This window comes from Rhipicephalus microplus, chromosome 3, assembly GCF_043290135.1.
Source record: "Rhipicephalus microplus isolate Deutch F79 chromosome 3, USDA_Rmic, whole genome shotgun sequence".
Lineage (NCBI taxonomy): Eukaryota > Metazoa > Arthropoda > Arachnida > Ixodida > Ixodidae > Rhipicephalus > Rhipicephalus microplus.
This window is the reverse complement of record NC_134702.1, coordinates 72,169,858-72,192,244: the sequence shown is the minus strand read 5'-3', so window position 1 is coordinate 72,192,244 and position 22,387 is coordinate 72,169,858. Positions and strand designations below refer to the sequence as shown.

General features: G+C 47.5%; 1 protein-coding gene and 1 non-coding gene across 2 annotated transcripts; both read left to right on the top strand.

Annotated features, from left to right (window-relative positions):
* The first annotated feature begins 1,149 nt into the window (after positions 1–1,149).
* LOC119160967 (sodium-dependent dicarboxylate transporter SdcS) lies at positions 1,150–22,387 on the top strand. The gene is made up of 12 exons (XM_075889809.1): positions 1,150–2,126; positions 4,387–4,687; positions 5,513–5,888; positions 6,239–6,272; positions 6,707–6,823; positions 7,862–7,975; positions 8,740–8,817; positions 9,904–10,008; positions 19,814–19,994; positions 20,643–20,801; positions 20,935–21,072; positions 22,157–22,387. The coding sequence occupies exons 2-12, from the start codon at positions 4,406–4,408 to the stop codon at positions 22,349–22,351; spliced, it is 1,779 nt and encodes a 592-aa protein (XP_075745924.1). The 5' UTR covers positions 1,150–2,126; positions 4,387–4,405; the 3' UTR covers positions 22,352–22,387.
* TRNAH-GUG (transfer RNA histidin (anticodon GUG)) lies at positions 16,771–16,842 on the top strand. Its single transcript has one exon. It is a non-coding gene; the product is annotated as a tRNA-His (tRNA).

Below are 22,387 nucleotides of genomic sequence, written 5' to 3'. Positions count from 1 at the left end.
GGTTGACGTGGCGCAGAGGTGGTCACGTACCACGACAGGAAGGCAAGCATGTACAGACCCACAGCTTCAAAAACTTGGCCCCTAAAAAAAATGACGCAGTGCCAGTTCTGTCATGTTCATGTATTTTCTGTCCTCGTCAAGTGTAGCGCGACCGTATTTTAATTGTGGATTGCCGATTCTTACAAAAAAAAAAGTCACAGATTTGCTGTGAAGGCGAAGCCATCAACGCGATAGCATCAAATTGGAAGGTCACGCGCAGAATGGCAAGCAAGTAGAAACGTGCCCCGTGTTTCTCACGCACAAATGACGCCCGAAACCTATTCACAGGTACCGACGAACGCGAATGAGGGTCTTTGTTGTTACTTTGCTGTGTCCGAAAAGCGCGCCCTTTTCGCAAACGGACGCTGTGCAACGATTGCAGTGACCTTTGTGCGCCCCGTAACTGCGAGAAAATCGTTCCAGTGCAAGCTCCACGCCAGCTGAGACATCCTCCCCACCGCGGAGATAAAGGCGCGCGAGATATCATCCACTTCCCTCCTCTCCGCGGGCCAAAGTACGTGTGAGAGATGAGAGCCGCCGTGAGCTCATTGCGCCATCTCGCTGATAATGCTGGAAATACGATACCCCCCGATTTGCCCGCCAACAGTGGTAAGTGGTAGATGTAAATAGCTTGTCATTTGCACGTTTAAGGCGGTTGTCCTCGGTGCCTTAGTGGCTAACGCTTCGTATTCACGACGCGCAGGTCCGAAGTTCGATTCCACGCGCCGGAGTCTTTTAAAGACGATAGTCTTGGGGACCTTCGACGCAGATGTTTCGTCTTTCTGTCTGTATATTTGTCTGTTTGTCCGCTTTTACCAATACCCTCAACGGCACTAACAGATACTTCGAACGGCCAACACTATCCGCAGCGCCCACCAATATTGATCAAGATTTAGCGTTGATACTTGTGCGATTGTCAATGAAAAGGCAATTATTGCGCATATCTGAGGCACTATAACAACACGTCAGTATTCTGTATGTGTGTCTTTTTAGTAGAAAACGCATACGTAAGTAATTATAAGGACCGTAGCGCTTATAACGCTGCGTTGACGATGTAACGCTTGCACGAAAAGGCAAGTGTTTCCCACGCTTTGTTAAACGGCACGATGGTGGCACCTACCCGTCGCCTTGCATTCTACACCTTATCGCCTCCGAGACAGACGCGCACGCTGCGCGCTTTGTTTTCCAAGATAACTGCCAGATAGCGCTCGTGACGTGACTTGTGCTCGTTCGCCTCCGCTGCACGCTCGAGGCACTCTAACGCAGCGCCTCCAGAATACCATTCACTGATTTTCTTGCGCAGAACATAAAATAAACGTTTTGTTCACTCCCTCCAGGCGCAAGATTATTGTCTTTCGACGACATTATAGTGTAACATGCAGATACGTGGCCATTTTTTGCTGGATTTTTTCTTTTTGTTTTCATATATATAGATACGTATACATATACGGTGCATGACATCGACGCCGGCGGTGAAATCCAGCCGAGAGTGTTCATATAATTCCTATCGCAATAAAATTATGAAATCATCTCGACGCGATACTACACCGCGTTTTTTTTTTTCGTTTTCTTTTTCATACGAGTCTGCCAAGTCGCGAAAATTGAAACAGAGACACCTTGCTCGATCTTGCATCATGTTTCGTGACAGAAAGCGATTAACCATGCAAGGCTGAAAAAAAAAATGCTAATAAGAGAGTAGCTTCAACATTATTTTGACTTCTAATTTTCAAATTCTAATCTGTAAATGGCACTGTTCTTGACCCATTTTTACCACGCCACTCGAGGCACCCTATCCTAGCACGGTCGTTCAGGTTGCTTGGTTGGTTCCTCAGCATCTTGACGCAATCCATTCCGATGGATAGGTTTAGGTTGGTTGGTTCGCTCAATGTCCAGGCACATCCCATCGTGGGGGATCAGCCATGAAAGGTTTTGGCTTGCAACAACACTGGGAAGGCGAAGCAGAAGAAGTACAAGCCTCGTGCTGCTGCACGCGCTTCTGTGCTTCTGTGACCAGCAGGCGAGCAGTCGATTTGAGAACCGTCCAGCACAGATCCGCGTCTGCTACGACATCGTCAACCGTACATAAGGTATCCCTATTCTCGCAAGTTCCCACGCGTAAGAAAATACTGGTTCTGTGACGTCATCACGATATGCTTCTACGTACTATGTTACAGCTCACTATATTAGCCACATGCGTAGACTAAATCGTTCTTTCTGTGGCTGTCATTTGAGGAAATATCGAGAGCATCGCGTCACGGTGCCAGCCTTGACAACAGGGTTTTTCGCTAGCAGCCACCGTGTCTCCTTAGCTCTCGCCCAAGCATTATCAGTCCCGTGACGTCAGAGCGTACTGGACGAGAATGCCTGTTCCGCTGCGCTGAATTTCACTTGCGTTGCGGGCACGCTCTGACGTGTTTTGCACGTGCGTGGGCAACATTGTCTCTTTTTCAGAGTGATAGGGATGTCTCTAAGACATCTCTCGCAATGTCATCTGTCGCGTCGCAATCACTTTGAGCCACCGGAGCCCAACTGTGGCAGGCGTGATGTCACGCCACCTGGCCTGTTGCGCAGAGACGTGGCAGCTGCGCTCGCTCAGAGTTTTGCCACTGTACCGCGCGATAAGGCGAACTTTTAGTGAATCAATGGAGGCATACTCTTCGGAAAACTGAGCTAAACGTCCCTTTCACTCGTATTGACTATAGGTTTATAAAAGTTCAACCTTGCTGCATTTGTTATTCAGTGCAGCGTTGTGCCATTCTCTCTCCTAATTTATCCTTCACATCTTCTTTCTTCCGCTTTTATTCACTACTTCGATTATTTCGGAGCAGTGGTCTCGCATTGTAAAAAGATAAAAGTGAAGGAAGAATGAGTCACATCTTAGTGCGGGTAATTTACATTATTTTAATGTGCGCAATGAGTAAATAAGATATTAATGTTTTCTGTCGATCAAGCACGAACGCGAACGGCATTCAACTATATAAAGTGTAACGTATTTCGTACTTAAACGTTTTTCAAAGGCTCCATGTTCTACTGAAGTTGCGTCCCTAGATTAATTATCTGCATAGCTCGACGTCATTCGAAATAAGAACCACAGCGTAGTAGTACAGGTAATACCTCCGAGATCTGTATCCACGGGTCACCGGAGGGATTTTCGGCAAATAATACGTCAAGCAAATGAAAATTGGGAGCCAGGTTTGATGGCCTACGTGACCATTTCGAAATGAAAAAAAAAAACGCCTGTAGCTTTCTACAGCGATTTTGTTATAAGCTTTCAAATATTTTAATGCCGTATAGCTGGCAACCAGGAAGTCAGTTTAGTTACGTTGGCTTTAATTTAAACTCACTATGAATGCCTGTTCCAGGCTTGAACCCAAGATTTATGTTCGGGGAGGGCCCATTTGCTGATGACCTAGACTATTTTTCGAAAACACACATTGTCATTACTTTTGTTGACAATCTCCCCCCCCCCCCACACACACCGCTGCATCAGAACTTCGGGGGGGGGGGGAAGGGGGGCTAGAGTATCCTTTTTGGCCACGGGGCTGACCTGTCCTGTAACACGCTGCACTATAGCGTTGCGTTTTTCTGTGTTTTTCAAAGCACAGCATAACTAACCAGCTCAACTTTCAGCAACATCTAGTGTAACAAAAGTAGCTTGATAATTTTTTTAACCTAATCATAGCGTTGAATATATTTTAACATAGTGCACGACTACACAGACACAGGAAGGGACAAACCGCAGGGACAAACCGACGGCAGCGCTGCGGTTTGTCCCTTCTTCTCTTGTGTCCGCGTAGTCGTGCGGTGTGTTAAAATATGTTCAAGTACTGTCACCAACTGGCACTGCTTTCAGTTCTACTTAATCATAGCGCCCCAGCAACGTGCGAAGTACGTGGGTTGTCCACTGTATACCGGTGATTTTACAAGCGCCTTTGGGGTGTGTGGGCCTAAAGAAACTTCGCGCAGAGTCCTACAAGCACAAAAGTCTATTACGTCATATGCAAAACAAATTACTGTATAGTATACAAAAAAAAAGTTACGGTTAGCTAGACGCAGGAGACGCCCTTTCGCATAGTTTCAAATAAGGAAGCGCTTCTCATGCATCAAGTATATACTGTTTTGTAGTTCGCGGCAGAGAGAATCGCAACGTTTGTGCTAGCATGTAGATTAAAAGCGTTCAAATTATGTGGGGTTATGTTCTGCTCCACTCAGCTGTGGTTTGTTAGTGTGTACTGCTCGTCAAGACATTGTGCGTAAAACCGGAAGCAGTGATCGGGGTCCTTTGTTTGTAAACGAGATGGTGTTATCGACGGCACGCATCTTACTGGGATCCGGCGATGCGTGCAGCCCCGCCCGGTGAGCCGTCATGGAGGCGTCGCACGCATCTAGCACGAGTCGCTCGATGCTCATCTCGGACGCGCTTCGCAAGTACAAGATCATCGTCGGCTACCTCTTCTTCGTCGCCATGCTCATCGGCGTCTTCGTCGTCAGGGACCGGCTGGTGCAGTGCGGCCTCGCCGTAGGAGGCATCGTGGTGCTGTGGGCGTTCGAGCCCATCCCCTACCACGTCACCTCGTTCGTGCCCCTGGTGGTATTCCCGCTCTCCAACCTCATCCCGGCCAAGGAGGTCGCCATGAGATACATGAACGTGAGTGGTCCTTGCCACCAAACCTTCAGAAAGAGGATTGGAAGAACGTTTCTCGCGCTACATTCATTAGTAAAAGGTCCAGCCTGTTCATATCTTTATCGGCACAAGCTGGCCAACGGCAAAAAAACTCGTGTACTGGCGAAAAGTAAGCTTCGCGAGTTCAGCCCCAGAATGCTTTCATTGCGGCCCTGAAATACGTTCGCATATAGGCGTTCTCGTATAGGAGATGCAGAGGAAGTGATTCTCTCAAGGTTATCTAAGCATAGCGATATTCTTTTACACTGTCGGACCCATCTATCCATCGTTTAATTCGCACTGTTTTTGGTTATTTAGGTTATTTTTTATCATAACGACGGCTGATGGTACCGGCTGTTTCAAGAACTACTCACTTCTTTCCTTTGCTTCGTAAAAGCCGAGAACCGAAGGCGAGCCGTTGTTAGAAGCACGCCGTCGCTTCACTTTCATTTTTGCATTCATTATGAAGCTTGTTTTCTTTCGACTCGACCAATTAGAAGATCGGGGGAGGTGGTAGACTCGGCTGCATGCGGAACACTTGACGAGGTCAGCACACTGTGCTTGCACTCTGGCAGGTCTATGTATAGGTACAGGTAGTCAGGCTTTTCGTTCCTTTCGGAACGAATGACTTCGATATGTCCATCGACGGGATTCGTTGTCGAATTTTCGACTCCACCCATTTTCGACTCCACGCGGGGCTCTTGGTGAGTTCAGGCGCTGCAGACTTCCAGAACTCCTGGACACATCGCGCCATGCTGAACACTGAGCGTCATGAGACGGCTCTTAGATCTCCGCGGATTGACCTTGCAGGACGACGTCATCCGCGCACTATCGGGCCTGTTCATCTCCATCCTGCTGCAGACGTCCAAGCTGAACCGGCGCATGGCGCTGTACCTGTTGCTCGCTGTGGGCACCAGCGTGCGCTGGCTGCTGCTGGTGTACATGTGGCTCGTCTTCCTGTTCGCCATGTTCGTGACGGACGCCGCGGTGACGGCGATCATGATCTCGCTCGTGGACACCCTGGTGGCCGAGTTGTACGCCAGCAAGGTGCGCGTGCGCATCGTCAAGCTCAACAAGGCCAACGAGGAGGCTAAGCTCAAGCAGCAGCAAGCTGCGGCCGCGGGTGGAGCCGGAGCTGAGCAGGATGCCCGCGCGGGAAACGACGGCCAGGAGGTCGCGCCCTACGGTATAGGCAAAACATTCCACAGTGCCCATTTGCCACTATTGGCCGCATAATTTGAAGAGTCTAGTTTTCTTTTACTTGAATGGTTCTTCCTTGCTCTTGTACATCCTGGTGCCCAGATTTTCAAAGATGACAAAAATGTATCACTATAGCGTGTCCCATGATCATAATCACGAATTTGTCGTGTAAAAATTACGGCGATGTAATTTTAGAGTGTACGACAGAAATGGCCGGATTTATGCAAAATTAGAGCATTACACAAATGGTTTCTATTCGTGCATTAAAGCCGCTCTTGAATTCACTTATACGTATACGTAATCCAAGGCGCTGAAATTCTTGCGTTCTATTTTCAGCTGACTACGATCACGTCCTACATGAAGAACAGACGTAAGCATCCACGCATCGCCCTTTGTTCCGGCACTCAATCAATCAATCGCTACTCAGGGGACTTGTTTAGTGCTCGTTTTTGTGTTAAAAACAACCAAATGAATCACAGGGAGGGGCATTATTTGTTTGTTATTAACTGCAGCGTAGTAATCGTGACAAAGGGAAAACGAATTGAAAGAAAAAAAAACTTTCTCCGCCTAAAAGCGTGTTTTTTCGTCCCAGGTAATGAAAACTAGCAACAAAAACCAATTGATTCGTGCATGAAGGTGCACTTAATACTGACGCAATAAGTTAATGGTAGGCCTTTTACTTCTTTTTGTCAACTTGAATCACACATTCAGCGTGCGCATACTGCGTACAGACTATACGGTCGCATATGTGATGCGTGAATGGCGAACTCATCGCTGCCAAACGTCGCTCTCTCCCTCGCTCAGGCACTGTGCCATCCTCCGCAAGGCGTTTATGTTGGCCCTGAGCTACGCCGCGGTCAGCGGGACGGCTGTTCTGCTGGCCAACCGACCCTGCTTCATCCTTGAAGCCCTGCTGCTGGAGTGGGTATATCGTAACTTACTAAAGTGATATCGTACGTGACTAAAGTGCAAATGATATGGACACTCCAGGTGTCTCTTTTGCCGTCGCTATCGCCGTGTCCTGCATAAAGCCTCATTTGATAACAGCGCCTCGCGCGTCGCATGTTTCATATTCAAGTGAAAGCGCACCAGCGCTGCCTGCGAACGCAGCGTAAGCAAAGATGAAACACGCCTACCGTATTTGTCACGCGAAATACTAATGTAGATGAGCCAAAGGGGAGACTGCACCATGGCGACATGAAATGCGTACTTTTTACCAACTGGGCATCGTTACCCGCAGTCGTGCGCACCTGAACACGTATCTTTATTAAAGGGAATCAGCAGATGGTTCACATATATATTCGTGCGGGTTGTTCTCTCATCGCAAAATTTGCGCTGACGCCATATACGGTGCGAAGGTCACTTCACTCGCTGCAGCGGCTGTGTTCCTCAAAGAAGTGAACTGCTATAGCTTTACTCCATAAACGTCGCAATTTCGTTGTTATTGCTTTCAAGCTTCGCCACTTTCAGTTTTAACTGTGACGCTTTTCAGTATACCGTATGCCAAATAATCGCCGCGAAAGTGAGAAGTTTCAATTCTGCTATTTTATCGCTCAACGCGTGAAGATCGGGAAAGCGTTGACCAATGCGTAATCTGCATGTAAGCATGGTGTCTAGATGTGCACGTGAAGCGACTAAAGTGCGAACAATCTGGATGATATTTTCACTCGCGCAAGTCAGTTTTCCGCCGAACAATGCGACTATACTGAGTTTCTTCGATGGGGGCAGGTCGGCGTATTATTATGAAGTTGTGTTTTGGCTATAGTAGTTATTAGGAATGATTAGAAAGGCGGACAGACGACAATTTGTGGAAGGTTACCGCGTCCGTCTCTTTGATGCCGCCTCTCATAACGGTTTCTTTACAAAGGCATTTAAACTACGTATGCGCGCTATTGAAACGAGTTGAAGGAAACGATGCGGATGCTCTGTTATTTATTCGTGCACGGCTTCTTAATACAGCCAATACAACTACGTGATCAGCGAGACAAAGTGGGTGGCTGTGAACGCGGCTTTTGGACTGGTCACTCTGGTCTTCGCCTGGCTCTTCGTGTTCTACACTTTCCTCAGAAAGTAGTAAGTGCGCAGCACCGTCTTCCACAGTGGACTTGCGACGAGTGCGATTTCTTTATCCGCGCGAATACGTTCGCCGACCCATCTGCATGACATTTCATCGCCTTCCGAATAGAATGTTTTGTTATAAGCAATTAAGTATAGGTGTTCTCTCGTGATGAATGTTAGAGAAAAGGAGACCACGGGTGTTGAAATTCAGATGTCTCCCTGCAGTCTACGTAGGCTCATGTAAATCGGCTGAACGAAACATCAGCCGTTTGCGCTCGAGATCTCCATACATATATATTTCACCGTGAGGTAACATTTCGCGCGGGGTCAGTATACGATATTAAGTACGTAAAATTTACGGTAAACCATCCGCCATTCGCAGTGCGACAGTGCGGCTTGAGAATAAACTAGGCCTTAATCCGCTTCATGACCGGCGGCCTCAGTAGCGATGTTGTCTCGGACGGCATTCTCAACCTACACGATCAAGTGCGTGCTCCGTAACTGTAGAAATGTAGTCTTCTATCCTTCTATTTCTTTTGACTGCGCCATTGTCCAAGACTTGTGATCGATACACGTTCGTACTGCTGCGAGAAATTTACCTCCTCGCCTGTTTCTGTCAACGTCGCGGCCCTGCGTATTCGCTTGGCATTTATACAGAAACCGCACTCTTCCATTAAAACACTCGGAGGCAGCGTGTAACTATTTAGCTGTTTGTCCCCGCTGAGCATCCAAGATAGCACGCGTGGTAAAGGCAAGTGCTTCCGTGCTTTCTCCCGCAGCGACGAAGACGGGGCTGAAGATCCCGCCGCAGCCAAGGAAGTCTGTCGCAGCAAGCTCGAGCAGCTCGGGGAGATGACGTACGTTTTGACTGCCGTTGCTACGCAAGATGTATGGTTCCAAGAAGTGATAAACGAAATAAGTATAAGTTGTGAGGCGAATATCAGAATGTGGATGGACTATAAATTTTAGACAAATTAGGGAATGAGAACGTGAATATACATGCTTGGTCACCATTCAAGATGCACCTGTACAAAGAAGTGCAAGATCATTCTCGCCTTATATAGAGCTTAATTCTTATACAATTAAGACGTAGACAGCGCGGCGTTTATGGCCTTTATGGCTTGTTGTGCAGATTGTTTCATTATGATCCGTGTGATCAGGAGGTTGAGCGATCCAAGTAGCCGTACGAATCTCGGACACGGCATGTGCAGTGATATTTTCGCGCGTGCGACGAATGCGCGGACCACCAAAATGGCGACCCCGACGCTAGCGATCCTCGCGAATGACGTCAAGTGCATACCATCTTCAGCGCGAACGCCTACAGCGCAATTGGTGAAGCGATCGCGTTCAAATTTGTTTTCAATTTTGAGTAATGACTAAGCATTAATGCGGATACACCTCCGGTTGCTCTGAACTGACGAATGGCACTTAGAAGTGTGGCAGCTTGGGCTAGTTGGTATGGCATGACGACAGTTATAGCGCGAGAACGAAACGACGACACCGGGACAAGAAGGACATGGCGTTCTCAATAAAACAGGCCAGTCATTCCAACGCTTTCGTATGGCCAGTAATATAAACTGGTGGCACTGCAACAGTGTGTTAGTGTCAGAAAGCGCCCCGCCGCAATGGTTTAGTGGTCAAGGTATTCGGCTGCTGACCCGCAGGTCGCGGGATCGAATCCCGGCTGTGGCGGCTGCATTTCCGATGGAGGCGGAAATGTTGTAGGCACATGTGCTCAGATTTGGGTGCACGCAAAAGAACCCCAGGTGGTCGAAATTTCCGGAGCCCTCCACTACGGCGTCTCTCATAATGATATGGTAATTTTGGGACGTTAAACCCCGTCAATAGTGTCAGAAAGCGACCGATTGAATTCATTACATAGCCTACACAAGCTAGTCCACTGAAACGTGCAATATACGGTGTTTTCGGTGACGTCAACGCAGGCTGAACGAGATGACGGTGACTGGTCTCTTCTTCCTGTGCTTGGTGCTGTGGGTGACTAGACAACCACACATTGTCCACGGCTGGCAGGACTACCTCGGTCTTCGGTACGAGCTCACATGATCGCGATCTTATGTAGCGTTTATAATGCAGGGACTCGCTTTTCTGCTTATATTTGACGGCATAATATGCAGTGTCATTTGCGTCACCCACCGTCAAAACGAATTACGCGCACCTACGTAACTATGTTTGCAGTTGCATTCGAACCTGATCCGTACAAGTTAACGCCAAGTTAAATAATCACTGTGAAACTGTCAGTGGAGGTTAGTTTATAGGCCTCATGAGCATAAGCGTGCTCATGGTTCTTTCTCAAGGGGGGGGGGGGGGATGGTTTATCGCAGCGTCTTCCCTAGGGAGGACACTGCGACGAACCATCATGTCAAAGTACGGGCAATATTGCGCACCCCCCCCCCCCCCGTCTAGTGTCAATGTATTGGGCTGGCTACGCCGCCACCATCGCGGCTCCCTTACTCCCCTCTCCCCCCCCCCCCCCCCGGCAAGCCTATGCGAGTTGAAGTATTCGGTTGATGTGAAGGAGACACGAAGAAAAAGATGGGACATGTGACGGAAATTCATGGCGCAAGTATGATGCCACATGATGTTTTATCACGCGGCCGAAGGGGAGCCCCGATAACTATACCCGAAGGTAACACCTTTTGAGGTATAAAAAGCCTCCGAAAAAAAAAAAAAACGGGCGGAGGGGGGGGGTGTATTTGCGTGCTCTCTAATCAGCAATAGGATTAGAGAGGCTGGAACTTTTTTCTAGTGTCGTGAGCGGGCGGCGCCCTCCGCGGGCGCCGTGAAATGTGTTCGGATCTGTCCATCAGATGGCTCTGCAGCCCGCTGGCACGCTGGCAAGTTTGTTCGCGGCGCCGGCCAGGCCTGTCAGGCGCGGTAGCGAGGTGTATGCGGTATATGTGTGCGTGTGCTGTGCTTGCGCGGTTTCAAACTACTTCGTACTGATACTGTGTTGACTTGTGAAGGAGCTGCAAACATCATATATTGTCGGCGTTCACCTTTTTCATCGGATGTGTGAACATGCCTGCCCGTAAGGGTAGCACGTGCTTTGTGCCACTCTGCAAGGGTGGATACAAGTCGTCAGAGGTAAAAGTGTCATTGTTTTGAGCTCCCACAGATCCTGTTCGTCTGCAGGAATGGTCGAGAAACATCAAACGAGACGACAAGGTACTTGACAATACATGTGTGGTGTGTTCCCGTCATTTTGATGAACGCTACATACAGAGAACAATCAAACATGTCATCAATGGAGAGGTTGTGGAGCTTGAACGCGAACGGCCAGCGCTGACCGATGACGCTGTGCCGACCATATTCCCAGATGCACCTTTGTACTTCACAAAGCATGTTCCAAGAAGAAGGAAAGAGAGAGACCTCGCTAACCACTATGCCCCACCACCGAAGCGCATGGCTTTAGATGAAGGCATGCCCGACAGTGAACTCACCGAGAGTGTTGATGTACAATCAGCGTCGGAGACTTATGCTCACCTGTTCAGCAATATTTCACCGCCGTCAGCTTTTTGCACCATAATTGTGCTGACTATTGAGCCTGGGGAACTTTGCTTCGGATGGCACATTCGTGGGGAAAAATGCAGAGATGTGCTCGTTCACAAGCACGTCACATTCGCAGGGCGCTCGGAAACGACGCAGGAACAGGCTGAAACATCGTTGTGCCGAATATACTGCCGCAACGTCAAGGATGATCAATTTTTCGTGGCCACTGAAAGTGATGCGCTCGCAGCGTTGCTGACGCGCTGTTTCTGTGCCCTGGGTGTGGTATTGAGCCCATCAAGACCGGTCAGTGCACGAAGTTTGGTGAATCGTACTACTCGCACGCATGCTCGGTTACAACAGCAGAAGGGAAACAGTGTTTGCGTTGCAAGTACACCAGGAAGCTTATATCAAATCAGATGCGCAGACAGAAGCAGAATCCCAAACCGAAATTCCCACAACGAGCTGCCAGGCAATCTGTTCAGCTGTTGCGAACTAGGAGAAAGCTCGCTAAAGCCCAAGAAACGGTAAAAAAACTGCGGCTTGTGAATCAGTCTGTGGCCGATACGGCTTTCGAGCAAAAAATTTGCGGAGTGCCGCCAAAACAGCAGTTGGCTGTACGAACTTGTTTTAAAGCCGCGTCGGCAAGGTTCCATTTGGCGTTGCATAAGTGGTTGCCAGACTGGAAGGGTGGTTGTTGCCAGACTGCCGCTAAATATGGCAGAAAATTTTTTTTCTGTAGTTGTGGCTTCTTTGCAAGAGTTTGGTGCTATCCGCGGTGCACTTCTTCGGTGCAGAGCCTAGCAGAAGTCGAGCGCGGTGCTGCCGTGCAATTAAGAGGCCGTTTCAATTCAGTTTTATTTAACGGAAGGAACCGAGCCTAGCAGAAGTCGAGCGCGGCGCTGCTGCGCAATTAAGAGGCCGTTTTAATTAACGGAATAAACCTCCCATTACAGAAGTCGAGGCGCGTTCTCTTGCTGTGTGCGCAGCTGTGCGATTAAGATATCGCGTCTCAGTATTAGGGATTACGGGGAAAGCTGATTAGAGTCGCAGGAGGGGATGCGCTGCCCCCCTTCCCCCTTACTTTCCTTTTTTTTTCTCTCAGCTGATCGTGTCGCGTCGACCGCGCGCTACGACGGGGGACGCAACGCTTCCGCGGATAGCACCAAACTCTTACGAAGAAGCCGCAACTACAGAAGAAAAATTTTCTGCCAAATTTAGCGGCAGTCTGGCAACAACCACCCCAAAGTCTGGCAACAGACTTATGCAACGCCAAATGGAACCTTGCCGCCGCGTCAAGAAAGTCGAGCCGTGGCATGGCTTACGACAAGCTGTGGGTTCTGGAATGCATCCTGAAGCGGATGAAGAGCCCGCAGCTATATGAACATATAAGGAAGCATGAAATCATGGCACTACCAAGCAAGACTTGTTTGGACAAGCACTTGCAGGGATTTAAAAGCACATTCGGTTTCAACCCCAAGGTGTTTTCAGCCCTGGAGCAAAAACAAAGGATATGGATGAGTTCAGTCTCCATGGGGGCCTTGTTTTTGATGAACTGAAACTATCCGAGAATATTGCAGTGAAAATGTGTGGAGAATTGAGTGGCTTTGTAGACCTTGGTAACTTCACTGAACCAGAAGACAAGACTTCTCTGAGCGACCACGGACTCATCATAATGTTTCAGCCTTTCCAAGGTGGGTGGTTTCTGTTATACTCCATTAATGCCACGTGTGGCTTACAAAGAACAAGAATTTGGTTTGTGTCCACTTTTTAATTTCGCATATGTGAAACAAAGAGCCTTGCTTTGTCCAAAACACTGCAATAATTGCTTCGTCTTCTTTACAGGCGGATAGACCCAAATACTTGGCGTGTTTTCTTCTAAAGGCAACGTGAAGGCCTCTCAACTTTCAAGATTACTTCTTGAAGCGACGATACTTGCCGAAAAATCAGGTCTTCGTGTTGATTATTGGACAAGCGACGGTGTGCCATGGAACAGAAGTCTTTGGAAGCTGCTTGGAATAAAGGGTAAGTTGCCTCATTCTGTACATCTTTGTAAAACAATGTTTTTCTTGCCTGCATTAGCTTAAATAATTTTCTTACTGGTTGCAGCGTCATCAGTGGAAATCATATGCAAGGCTCCCCATCCTGTTGATTCTGCAAGACACCTACACATGATTTCTGACTTTCCACACCTTGTTAATTGCGTGCAGAATGCCTTTGTTTCCAAAGGATTACAGATCCCACAAGGCCACGTTCATGTCAATCCTATCAAGGAGGCTTGGAAAAAATGACAGAGAAGCCATCACACTGAAAGTGATGCCACATATAACACAAGCACATGTCGAGCCAAATGCTTTTGAAAAAAAATGCGCGTAAACCTGGCAAACCAGCTGTTCAGCCAGGAGGTCCTGAAAGGACTCTTTTTCTACAAGAGTGATCTGCAGGAAAAGTTCCGTATAGTCGAGCCTACAGAGCACTTTGTAAGGCTTGTCGAGAAGTTGATTTTCATCATGTCGTCGCGAACACCACTCAGAGATCTTCGATCAGACTCAAAAAGTGCAGAGTTCTTTGAAGAGTTCATTATTTTTTTAAGCGAATGGAAGGAGCATGCAGCAAAGCATGGTGGTGGTTTTTTGAGTGCAGGGACTGCCCTGGGACTTCGTGTAACACTGAAAAGTACGCTGTCTCTTTTGGATTATGCCACTTCCAAGCTTCAATATAAGTGCTTGCTTACTGCGAACCTCAGTCAGGACAAAGTAGAGAACGTCTTTGGGATTGTTCGTCTGTCATTCGGATGTAATGATCATCCGACTCCAGGATAGTTCTCGATCATTATTAATAACCTCAGCTTCCATAGCTTAGCAAGACCTCCCAGGGGTGGAAATTCCCAGCCTGAGCTGATCAGTGCACTCATGGAGCCGTCTGACGCATCTACGCAAGAACCTGGTAAAATGACAACTCTCGTGGACAGGCTTTTAGATGAAGGAAATTTAGCAGATGCCGCAGATATGATGGAAAAGCACAGCTCCTTGCTTCATCACAAGGACTTTGTAGAAAAGAAGAGTGACAGCCGATTAATTTATTATGGAGCTAGTTACGTTGTACTCAAGACCGCGAAGAAAATATTGTGTCTCGAGTGTGCATCATCACTATGCATTCTTCCTGTTCAGGCCACGTTGAATAGTAACGCTTCACTAACTCAAGCATTTGATCATGGTGGCTTGCTTTACCCATAGAAACCACTTGAACGCCTTGTAACAGAACTTGTGAACGCATTTACTGTTTTTTTCAGCCGCAACCAGCAGCATGCTGAGAGCATGACCTGTTTTCTTAGCTTTATCCAAGGCAATGAACTCAAGGTGGTTGGCTGCCAAGTTCACGGCCGGGAAGTGACAGCAAACATCATCAAATTCTATGCTCTCATGAGGCTGCATTTTCTCGCCAAAGCCTCCAACAAATCTAGAAATTTGCAGAGGCAAAAGCTTCTGAAGATGAGGCGGTGCCAGTGAGTGTCAAGTCAAGTTCAGTGTTTCAGTTTCGTGTTGTGAAAAGTTATACAATAAACTGTAAAGATGTTGCATGTGCTGATTTCTGACCTACTGTGTTCTTTGTTGCATGTGCTGATTTCTGACCTACTGTGTTCTTTCAATATTACTTTGATGCTGTTAATGTGCTGTCTTCAGCAAAAACGTGGGGGACTAATGGTACGCGGTTTGCAGACCAGGCGCCGTAACGTTTTCCCCAGTTTCACTTTAAGCTGTTTACTTAGGTTGTCGACAATGTGGGCGCTTGCGTAATTAGTGCCGCGGCAACGCCGAGGGCGCTTTCATTTTGAGACATTATAAAAAAGCGTAGGTACAAGGCAGGATACCTATTTCGCGCAGCAAGCCCCGCCACGGTGGTCTAATGGCTAAGGTACTCGGCTGCTGACCCGCAGGTCGCGGGATCAAATCCCGGCTGTGGCGGCTGCATTTCCGATGGAGGCGGAAATGTGGTAAGCCCGTGTACTCAGATTTGGGTGCACGTTAAAGAACCCCAGGTGGTCGAAATTTCCGGAGCCCTCCACTACGGCGTCTCTCATAATCATATAGTGGTTTTGGGACGTTAAACCCCACAAATCAATCATTATTTCGCGCAGCAAGATCGAGAACTTTAATCGCGGCCAACAGAGCTACAACGTACGCGGATTCAGCAAGCAACATTCGCGTACTTTTCAGCCGAAGCCAGCAGTCTTTTGAGCTAAATTCGCGTTGATGAAAAGGCCAAGGAGCCTGCCAAGAGTGAAATGAAGGAAACAACGCTCATTTACCAAAGTGTAGAATGGCAGGATAGCGCGCGCAAGCGCCCGCGCTGAATGCGTGCCAGCGAGCGGCAGCTCCACCTACCCACAGGATTGAGAAATGTTACACCAATACTCCGCCGCTCCGGACACTAGAAAAACGTTCTAGCCTCTGTAATAGGATGGCTACAAAGGTAATTGATTCCCTCTCATATTCTTCCACCAAATCTCTGGAGTTTACATTTGTCGAATTAGTGTGTACTAAAATACATGTAGAATTCAATGAATCGGCAATAATGCTACAAAGGCTCACACCACCACTACTTCAACCGACTGACTGCTTGAAAGCATAGAGTTAACACGCACTCATGTAGGCTCCCTACGTAGAGTTGACGACTAGTGTCACCTGCGTTGTATTTTCACACTACTTTCAACGCTAACGTTGCCTCCGAGACCCTTAAACATCTCTAGCAATCGCTGCAATGGTGTGTATGGGTGTTCTGTGTCTCTGCTGTTTTGTTTTTCTACTGTTGCTTCCGAGCCGTTTTGGCGCTGTTTTATTGGTGTAATTACTACCGTTAAAACTGATTAGCATTATTAAGGGGCAGAAGTGGTTTTGCAGCTCCACATCGTTCAGATGACAGAAATAAATCGCTCTCGGGGCATACCTGACGGTCAGCGCTCGTTGCCGTACCTATGATAGAGTGGCGAAAGCGATGCCTGCACTTAAAACCGCGACGCAAAGCTCGATACTGCTGATCGTACACGGGTATAGCTCAATCAGTTACTTTTAAGCGGTGTGTTGAGAAAACACTTCGCGCTAAGCGGTGACGAGCCCGCGACGCAGACGCAGCCTTGATAACGACCGTTCAAGTGGTGGTGCTTGTATTCCCTTAGTTTTAAGGTGTTTTGACATCTATATATTTCAACAATACGCAAAAAAAAAAATGCTTGCAACTTTTTTAATATTTTTGCCCACTTATTGGTTATAGTTTTACGCTCCCAGCCCTCGTCCTCCGGGATAGCCGTGATCGTATAGTGGTTAGTACCTTGCGTTGTGGCCGCAATAACCCAGGTTCGAATCCTGGTCACGGCAAAATTTTTTTTCAAATCTTTTTTTTTTTTTTTTTTTTTTGCAATTATTGTCACGCGTGCATTTGGGCGTGTGCGTTTCTGTGTTAGTGGCATTCAGAGCAGCTGTTCGCAGTGTGTCCCACATGCCTTGCGTTCACATGCAAGCGCCACTTATCAATTGTTTACAGTCACTGGGGAATGTTTTGTTTTTGTTTTTCGTATTAACTGCACACTAGTTAATTAGCACTCACTTATTACATAGTTGAAGTGTTAATAAGGAAACTGTGCGCCCACTGAAAGATACCCATAGGCACGTGACTCACAAAGTTTTGTCCATGGCTTAAGGAAAGCATGCAAAATGCAGTAAAGCGCTGTTCGATTTTACTCTACGCTTGTCGCATGGTACTTTCCTTTTTCGGGTTTTGATGTGTTGGAAATAAAACCATATATGAACTACTCTCCGATCGACCAGGCTTAGTGCGAGGCATCGTGTCTACAACTTCCTTATTAAAATGCAATCATGTCATGTGTAAGTTCAAGAAATAATAACTAATATACGAATGGGTGAATTACACATTATAGTTTGACCTGCTTCAAGTGACGATAGACATAATTACCTTGGCACCCAGTATGCCCCATACGATAGTACGCATGTATGCATTTAATGCGCGCGCCCAATATATTTCTCGCGTCATCAGTGCACCCAGACGAAAGAAGCACATCTTGAGTACATCCAGACGATCACATTTCGATTACATTTCGTTGTCTTCGTGATTTCCTCACACGATCCAGAAAAGGTTCATGCCAAGTCCTATTGTCCGGCCTCGGCATATCCTCGCGAATTCCTCGAACATATCCATGCAGGAATCTTAATGATACAAGTTCGTGACATTTTAAAGGCCTACAGGAGCGCGGAATCCAGTAGAAATATAGGTTTTAAGTGTCTGTTTATCCATTTGCACGAACTTGAAAAAAATAAAAAGCTCACAATTACAGCATTCACTTCTTCAAGGAGCGTTCTCAGTAAAGTTGACACTCTGTGCGGTGCTGTACTGTTCGCACCTTGTATTCTGCACTTTTCCGAAGTTTTCACAACAACAACAACAACAACAACAACAACAACAACAACAACAACAACAACAACAACAACAACAACAACAATGCCGTTGCAGAACAAATTTCATTAGAGAACACTAATACACGAGTATAAAAATAGCGTGCGAGTTTAGAATAAATGCATTCGCACTGCTACCTTGAAACAAAATGATCTTAATTGCCTATGCCTGTTCTCACGCGCAAGTGATGCAACTTATTAATTGCGTTAGAAAAAGCGCGCTTAACATTTCTTTCCGTTTCTTTATTTATCCAGTAAAGATCAGGAGTCTTATCATAATTAAATTTTCAATTCACCGTTTTACATTACCTTTCTGATTTATGCTAGCTAATTACTAATGACTCTGTGGTCTCATGTGATGAGAGTGCATGCAAGTCTTAAGTTTAACAATTTATGTGTGGAACAGAAATAAGCACGGTGCACCACCCAGCAGTGCCAAGTATACATCGCGTTTCGTCGTATAAACCTGCATGATGAACAGCTTCCTAGCTAATCATCAGATGACACGACAGCATTAAGCAGTTTTAAAATAGCGTACAATAGCGTACGCAAAGATAGCCTTCGTTGCGGTCGCCCCAGGGGGGGGGGGGGGGTCCGTAGGAGGATAGCGGTCGTGACACAAGCGCAGTGGCAATAAACGCTAACGCAATACTTTACGCATGTTATTGAACAAAGCAACGTTTCGTGCATTACGATTCACACACGGGCTAAAGATCAGCGCACAGAGCGAAATTTGCCGCTCGCGTAATGAGGAATATCGGTGCTCGAGCATACTTCTCGAGATTACTCAAAGTTCACATCGCCTTTTACAGCTTCCCCAATTTTTAAAACTAGAACCACGTGGAGCGCATGTCCATCGTCACGCTACGAAGTGTCTGTTACTGTGGAATCGACGTTCATAAATCACCATATGTATACCCAAAAACTCTTGATCCGAGACACAGTGGCTTAAGTGAGGTGTGACACACCAGTCACGTGCCCCCCCCCCCCCTCCCCCCTATTTAACTTTTTTCTTCCATCACAAAATGACACTCGAAATACCTGCCCGGACCCCACGTCGGATCAAGAACATGCATCCCCCCTCCCCAAACTTATGCGATTCTTAAAGAGAAAACAAGAGAAAAGTGAGCCCCGTAACTGTTTGCATCAGAGTGCGACACCTCAACAGTAGCTCACGGTGGATGGGGGCAAGGAGGGATTAAAAGAATAGGATTAAAAGTTGAATGGATAGAGAGAGGAAGGAGAGATAGAGGCGCAGGGACAGCGAACGACAGAAAACGACGGAAGTAAAGAGGAGATAGAAAAGGAGGACACGGTCGCAGGAGTCCGAGGACGGGGCACCACTCAGCGAGAGCTCTTGTGGGCGTCAGGAGATGGCGTAGGGCGAGCCCAGTCGGCCAGAGCTGCGCTGTCGTTGGCGATCGCGGGGGCACAGTTGGCCGGCACGAAATCTGGACAGCGAGTCCCCCTATGCCACTGCCGGGATAGCATCCAACGGGTTCATTTCGGGACCTCCGTCAGAATACTACATAGCAAGGTGCTTGTTTGGGCTATAGTCGGTTCTCCATTGAACTGCTATATAGCGCAAACTCCAGGAGCGAGATACAAGAGAATGTGGCCCACACAAGCGCTAAGTTGCAACCGAATTATTTTTATTAAAGAAACACAGAAATATATAGGTAACCACATGCCTGCGCAGCTTTAGAACTGCTGCAGAATACTACAGCAATTTTGTTTGTTGTTGCCTATCATGTTACGGATCAACTGACCTGTTTAATGTGACACACCCAGTACACCAGACAAAGTCGATTTGCACTGGTGGGCGTAATACGATTATCACCTTTTGAATAACGCATGCACATTCGCGTGCGCACCGCAGGCTTGTGAGCGAGTCGACGGTGGGCTTCTTCGTGATCATCCTGGCGTTCCTGCTGCCCTCGGACTTCCACAACTTCGAGCTGAAGAACCGCATACTCAAGTGGAACGACGTCTACCACAAGATGCCCTGGGGCGTCATCTTCGTGATGTCCGGAAACATCGCCATCTCGTACGCGCTACGGGTGCGTATGTACGCTGCATTTATCTTACACATTGAGCATCTCGTGTCACTTGCACATGGACAGAATGATACCTCATCGACCGACAGGCTCTGAAATTCAGTCGTCACTGACGTTTGTCAACCTTTTTGCCAAAGCACTGTCAAGGACCTCGTCACGCTTATGTTATACGGCGTATGTTATAGGCAGTCATCGCATTTTACGTCCGTCTCATTGGTATACAATTGTTACGGTGCTCTTCGGTTGACATGAATGCCGTGCGTTTGATCCCGGCCACGGCGAAGGCTCGCTAGACGCCCCTAGCCCCACATGGTCGAAATTTCCGGAGCCCTCCACTATGGCGTGCTTGATAATCATAACGTAGTTTTGGCACGTGAAACGAGATATATTATTATTATTGCTGTCTTTTCCTCTTCTGTTTCCTCCATTACACAGGTCACGCGAGCGTTATCGGCTTGGCGAGAAAATTGAATCTTCAGGGCTACATGTTCTCAGAAAACAACATTACTGTACTGCTGCTTCTGTCGTTTTGTATATCTGCCGATCGACTGATGTGCCCCATCTGTTGTATGAGCGTTTCCGCGTTTGAACTAACACATTCAGCTCATATCAAGGCGCAACCTGAGCATGGTGGTGCACAAACTTGCGCAGGAGTGCGGCGCGTTCAGAGCCCTGATGGACTGGTCGCAGCATCTGTCGGCGAACACGGTGTGGGCTGAGCTCTTCTTCCTCTTCCTAACGGCCATCGCCTCCGAGATCACCACCGTCAAGGACCGACTGCCCGAGCTCTACTACATCGCGGGCAACGTGGTACGTCAACTTGCCGATATACAAAACCATGCAGTGTACTGCTGAAGCATGTATACACCGCATTCGTAGCTTCTGTGATTGAAGCGTGAATTCCCAGATGCCCCGACGATCTCACAATCCGGGTGTGTTGCAGAGCCAGCTGACGGACATGCACCCGTTGAGGCTGATGCTTCCGGTGTCGGCGGCGTCCGAGTTGAACTACATGATGCCGTCCTCGGGAGCGAGGAACGCCATCATCTTCGAGATCTCCTACGTCACTGCGTTAGAGATGGTATGTGTATACGTGTGCATGCTTAGTTAAGCAACGCTGAACGAACGTGATCGCGTCGCATGCCGTGGTGGTCAATATACACGTTATGTGTGTATACGGCTACAACATCCCTTAACGGCTTGCAAGTAAACACCCCGCAAACAATGAAAGAATGAGAAGTATGGTATGTGCTTTGGGAAGCGGAGGTGTGGGGTCGGGTAAGAGTTTGGAGGTATGTCAGCAGTTGTGATTCTTGGACTGTTCATAAGGATGTTCAAAAGGCATTTTCAGGAATGACGCTTTCCATTGTCCGGTTGGGACAGTGCTGATGGCGCGTATTTAACGCTCAGTCCATGGTCATGTGCTTCTTGATATTGTTACAATAATAAACACCTCCGTCACAAACGTCACAAAAACCCCCACGTTATCGCGCAGGCGCTGACATAGACTTGCGCTTGGATCCCTGTGTTCTCCTTATCAATTCTAGGTTTCCTCTTTCTATAGGCTGCCTAAAAGTTGAATCTTTCTTCTTTGCGTTTATCTGTACCGATTCTAAAACAGCAACAAATACTCCTTTCAGTTTATAATTATTAAGAACAATCGGCAAGTTTTTACCCAAGGCGCTGTATACTAAGTGTATTTCGACACCTTGTCGAAATATAGGTTTGACAACCGGGATACCTAAACTACCCTACAATTACGTCCTATAGTATTTGATTTGAGTCAGCCGTGGTTATTTTTTAAGTGAGAGCTGAAGCTCTGCATTGAGTGCACATAAAGGTCAATTTAAATAATTGCCTTGAATAGTGTGGTCATATGCAGCAATACCTAATAATGTGCACTCGGCAGCGAATCAAGTTTCATGTCATACAGTAGAGGGTTAAGTAGACCCGAAACATTAATGGGTGTTTTCGAGGATGGCTTGGTGGGATAGTAGGTATCATCATGAAAGGCTACGGCGCACATAGGCGAGGACGAGAAAAACACACACTATAGACGACGCTTCACCCATTTTTGACTACTTTGCAGCATAGCGGCAAACACAAGTCGCGCACATTGCACGCCTTTACTGAATCGGGGTCATGCGGGGTCTACATCGTCGCAGATACTTCCGGGTCTTCTGATGAAAGTGATCTCCTGCTTCCTCTACCTGGGCATCCTCAACTCGGTGGGCGACATCATGATGGGCGACGAGGTCCTCACAGTGGTCAACACCACGGTCGCAGCCGCGGTGGGGCCCACAGTCTCGGTCAGCGGGTCCGTTTCCGCCAGGAACGTGCTCTTCGACAACAAACTTTGAAAGAGCACAAAAAAAAAGATCTGGAGGTGGCCCTAA